Source organism: Monodelphis domestica, chromosome 1 (assembly GCF_027887165.1).
Source record: "Monodelphis domestica isolate mMonDom1 chromosome 1, mMonDom1.pri, whole genome shotgun sequence".
NCBI lineage: Eukaryota > Metazoa > Chordata > Mammalia > Didelphimorphia > Didelphidae > Monodelphis > Monodelphis domestica.
This window is the reverse complement of record NC_077227.1, coordinates 391,943,604-391,949,086: the sequence shown is the minus strand read 5'-3', so window position 1 is coordinate 391,949,086 and position 5,483 is coordinate 391,943,604. Positions and strand designations below refer to the sequence as shown.

The 5,483-nt window shown below is 42.7% G+C and overlaps 1 protein-coding gene across 1 annotated transcript; it reads left to right on the top strand.

Moving 5' to 3' along the window:
- The first annotated feature begins 217 nt into the window (after positions 1-217).
- SCGB3A1 (secretoglobin family 3A member 1) lies at positions 218-4,563 on the top strand. Its single transcript, XM_007474176.3, has 3 exons — positions 218-364; positions 1,709-1,944; positions 4,383-4,563. The coding sequence occupies exons 1-3, from the start codon at positions 310-312 to the stop codon at positions 4,404-4,406; spliced, it is 315 nt and encodes a 104-aa protein (XP_007474238.1). The 5' UTR covers positions 218-309; the 3' UTR covers positions 4,407-4,563.
- The last annotated feature ends 920 nt before the right edge of the window (positions 4,564-5,483 follow it).

The window sequence follows — 5,483 nt, the reverse complement described above, 5'->3', positions numbered from 1 at the left end:
AAGAACAAATTCTCCTGCAGATTTTTTGAAGGATTGCCAAGAGGAAGGCATAGCCCCTGTCCCCAAATAGTGCCTGAGGCCCTGAGCCCCACCTACCTGCCTTGGAGATTATGGGAAATTGGCCTTTATCCTCTACCCATTAGCTGAGCAAACAGAGCAGGGCCCTGACCCATTTAGGATGTGGTCAGGGTCCTCCATGGGAAGGGAAGGGGGCTTTCTCTATAAATCTGAGGAACATAAGGGGAGCCCAACAGAGACTCCAAGAAGGGCTGTAGACTGAAGCCAGCCTTCTGCCTTCTCTTCTCCAGGATGAAGCTGACCATGGGCTTTCTGATGGCTGCCTTGACTCTGTGTGGTAGCTCAGGTAAGTCACTTTTTGAACTTTGTTGGGATGAAGGTCTTACCATCCTGGAATGGATTTCAGTGGCCATCTAGTCTCCTCCTCTATTTTATAGATGAAGAAATAGAAGCCCAAAGAAATGAAGTGACTTGCCTAAGAACACTTAAGAGGCAGAATTTGAACCTGAGTCTTCTATTTCCAAAGCCAGCACCTAATGCTTGTCTTCCCATTGACTTTCTCTGGGAACCTATAAGAGTCCTCCTTGCAAACCAGGGCCCTTTGGCAATACAGGCATCATTTCACCATCCTTACTTGAACATTCACCCCCTAGCAGTGGTATAGTGTGGGATTCTGGAAAGGGCTTATAGAATATTATATAGATATATATTTTTTTCAATTCAAAATATATAAAATTTTGGTCTCAGCAAGCCCCTGATGTTGCATATGACTGGATGAGAGTTAATGCAGGCTTTAAGGATATCAGTAGTTTGTTTTATCTTTTAACTACTGGAAGGTGAAGGAAGAGAGTAGAGGTGGAGGAATAAGGCTAGAGGCAAAGGGAGGAAAGTGTGGTCATGAGGAGATAAACTAGCTCTCTGCTTGGTTCATAAATTCTATTATTTAAAAACATTTGTTGATAGCTTTGGTTTTGACACCGCCTACATTTCCAATTATATATTCCCTTTCCCTATGCCTCCAGAGAGCCATTCTTCATAACAAAGAATTAAAAAAGAGACACTAAAATCAGTGAAGCCAAATTAACCAACTCATCCCTGAGCCAGACCACACACACACACACACACACACACACACACACACACACACACACACACACACACGCACACACACACACACACACACACACCTATAATATCACACACTCAAAGTCAGTCATGGTTGTAAAGAACACAGGGAGGAAAGGCAGTTAGGTGGCTCAGTGGATAGAGCACCAGACCTGGAGTTGGGAGGACCTGGCCACAAATATGGCCTCAGATACTTCTACCTGTATGACCCTGGGAAAGTCACTTAATTTTGTTGGCCCAGGCCTTGCCCTTCTGCCTTAGAGTTGTTACTAAAACAAGAAAATAAGAATTAAAAGGAAAAAAAAAAAGAACAGAGGGAGATAGTACTGCTTATTTTAGTGAATATAAATCATAATACAGTCTATCACAATAACTACCGATGCATTCCCTCTATCTATTGCAATAAGTCCCAGCCCATAGACATATTATTATAATAGATCTCACACTCAACATTGCCTAGAATAGTATACGTCACATATTCATGATCATGAAAAGCACCCTTACATCCCACAGTCGCCTCTTTCTCTATAGCCACTGTGTCACTGTATGACTTTGTGTTTTGCAGCTTTCGCCTTCTTTCTGGATTCTCCAATCAAACCCCCGATCCAACCTACTGAGATCCAGAACTCCATTGCCAAGCCTGTAGTGGAATCGGTGCCTAACCCGGTGTTGGGCAACTTTAGTCTGCTCAAATTAATCTTGAGAGGCCTGGGGATTCCTGTAGACCACCTGGTAGAAGGGTCCAGAAAGTGTGTGGAGGAGCTGGGATCTGATTCTGTGGGAGCCGTGAAGAACTTGCTGGTAATTATCCTTCTCTGGGTGTTTGCGGTGTCTTCCTTACATCTCTCTCCCCGGGGAGAATCAAAGCTCCAAGGACCTCACCATGCCCCAGTGGGATTCTGGGCCAGCTCTCAGTTCTGTGGGTTTTTTCAAGTGAAAGCGTTTCTCTGACTAAATGATCAAGGTGACTTTTAGCTTGGGCTTCCCTTTGCATGTGGAGAGAGCTTTCAAAGAGCTTTCAAGAACCAAAGTTCTATTACTAGGAGGCAGCAGCAGCCTCTACGATGAACACTAGAGAGGTTGGGAAACAGGCAAGGACTAGTTAGAGCATGCTTACGTTATCAACTTAAACTTTGATTTCCTGCTTCTTAGTTCATAAGGTTTCAAGTTTGGTGTTTTCTAGTATGATCAGATAGCTGTCTCCACCCTCTTTGCCTCACCATCCCTGGAAAGCTAAGATGAGACAAATGTAGACTTAAATCTTTCCCCCGGTTACTTTGATTTCCCCCTTCTTTCTCTTCCAGTCTAGTCCATTCTAATGCAACAATTGTTCATTAAAGTGTCTTCTATTTGTAGGGTGTTGTGCTAGTTCCTGCAGATAGAAAAACAAAATGAAAATGCTCCCTGCCCTCAAGATGATTGTGTCCTATTGGTTTCCATTCTACTTATTCCCATCTTTGCCCATTCCATCCCAATTCCCTCCTTTTTCATCCTATCAGTCCCTGCTATCATCAGAGGATTGGAAATATTGATATATAGGGATCAATAAAAGGAAAAGAAAAGGTTCAGCCTGGAAAATAGAGGACTTAAAAGAAACATGATAGCAGACTTTTAGCTACATGACTAGGGAGTTAGGTGGTACAGTGGATACAATGCCAGGTCTGGAGTCAGAAGATTCATCTTTCTCAGTTCAAATCTGGCCTTAGACACTTACTAGCTGACTTACTAGCTGTGTGACTCTGGATAAGTCACTGTACCCTGTTTGCCTCCGTTTTCTCATTGGGCAAGTGAGCTGGAGAAGGAAATGGCAAAATACTCTAGTATCTTTGCCAGGAAAACCCCAAATGTAGTCACAAAAAGTTGAACATGACTGAAAAGTGACTGAACAAGTATTAGGAAGGGCTGCCACTCAAAAAGGAATTAAACTAAGGGCAGCTGAGTGGCTCAGTGGATTGAGAGCCAGACCCAGAGATGGGAGATGTGACCCTGGGCAAGTCACTTAACCCCTCCCCCCCATTGCCTAGCCCTTACCACTCTTCTGCCTTAGAACCAATATATTGTATTGCTTCTAAGATAGAAGGTAAGGGTTTAAAAAAAGGAATTAAACTTATTTTGCTCAATCCCAGTAGCCAGAGCAATGAGTGAAAATTAAAGAGTATTTCAGGTTGTCACATAAAGAAAAACTTCTTAACAACTAGAGATCTAGTATGCAGTGGAAAGAGCAATCAATGCACCTGGAGTCAGGAGTTCAAATCTAGCCTCAGACACCAGCTATGTAACTTTGAGCAAGTCTCTTAACCGCTGTTTGTCTCAATTTCCTCAGCTGAAAACTGTGGATAATAGCATTTACCTCCCCTAGTTGTTTTGAGGACCAAATAATATTTGTAAAAAGCAGTTAATTCAGTGTCTAGCACACAGTAGGTGCTATATACATGCCTATATACTTTCATTTACTAATCCATTCTTCTGGGAAGGAATGAGTGAGTTCTCCGTTACTGGTAAGGTTCAAACAGAACCTTTGTGCTGCAGCTCCTTTTCTAGCATGTATTAAATTAGACAGTCTCTGAGATTCTATGACCTCCTCTTTTCCCATCATTGAATCCTAGTATAAAATAGGATAACAGGGCCTAAATCAGCAGACTCACAACACCAGGTCTCTGGATCCTTAACATATGAGGCTCTGTGTCTGTTTGGGGCTTTTGCTCTGGAAGCAGTAATTAGATCAATATTATAATTCCTAAAAAAGACCTGCCAATCAATTATCCCATGATTCCATTCACTCTCCTTGTGACTTTACAGACCAAAACACCTTTCCTGTCCACCACTCCTCTCTCTCTCTCTCTCTCTCTCTCTCTCTCTCTCTCTCTCTCTCTCTCTCTCTCTCTCTCTCTCTCTCTCTCTCTCTCTCTCTCTCTCTGCCTTCCTCCCTCTCTCTCCCTCTTCCTTCTCTCTCTTCCTCTCTTTCTCATTCTCCCCCTTCCTATGTCCTTTTCTTCCTATCTCTCTCTCTGTCTTCCTAGCTATCATCTGTCTCTATTAGAATGTAAGCTCCTTTTGGGTAGAGACTGTCTTGCTTTTTGTAATCGCCTTTTCAGTGCTTATCATAATTCTTGGACTATAGCAAGTACTTCATACATTTTTTCATTTATTCTTCCATATATGTGGACACGGCTCCTTCAGATGGTTTTTTCAGAGAGATTTTCTATTAGCATCCACTGACTGTCCTCTTTGCCTTTCAGGGTGCCCTGACATATCTTGGTTGAGTTGCAGCTGGACTGAAGCAATCTCAGGATCACAGAGAAGAGGATGCCCAAGCATGAGGCCTGACAGACACGTTTACAACCTCTAGGGAGCTGTGCAAACCTCTTGTAGGATGGGCACTTGAATTGTTTTTATCCTTTTTAATAAATCGAGTTCAAAGCAGATCTCATGTCGGTATCTATCCTTTGATTGTCTGAAAAGCACTGGAATGGGTTTACCCATAAGCACAGTGACAGTCAGTATAGGGGCAACTCATACTCAGTTGCTAGATTTGTGTATAAAGCATTGAACTGAATCAGAACTGAATCAATCCAGGTAGTCACTCAGTCAATCCATCAATCTATCAATGATCAAGGATTGATTAATTTCTCACTAGTTCCAGGCACTGTGCCAGGCAAAGGGGACACAGAGACAAAAGCCAAATAATCACCAGCATCAAAGAGTTTATGTTCTATCTGAGAGGACCACATATAAAAGAGATACAAAACACAATCCAAGATGTTGGTGGTGGAGAAAAAGCAGAAGCAACTGGGGCAAGAGAGGGGAGGGGAGGATCAAAGAAGGTCTCCTGCAGACAGGGGTGCTTAAGTGTAGTCTTGAGGAAGACTCTGGATTCTAAGAGACAGAGGGAAGGAGAGAATGAATTCCCCACATGGGGCCAACCAGTGCAAAGGCAAAGATGTGGGAAATGGAGAAGTCCTAAGTGGTGAGAACGTTGAGTTTGTGATGGGCAGTAATATACAGTAATGCTGGAAAGGAAGCTGGAGCCAGACTGTGAAGGACTCAAATGCTAAACAAAGGAGCTTATGTTTGTTCCTAATAGTACTAGGGAGCCCCTGGAATTTACTTAGTATAGCTAGACACACGTTGGTAGTTGTGTGGAGGATTCTTTCCAAAAGCCATGTTTCTTTATATCTAGACTCATTGAAATACTTTCTGAGGGTATATCAGTTGTTTCTTCACACAGGGCAAATTGTAATTTGTACCTATTTATACTGGCCCAGATTTTGGGCAATTTCAGCCATCTGCATAACCCCTCCTTGTGCTTTTGTATGCTGGAGTTTTCAAGGTTAAGAGGA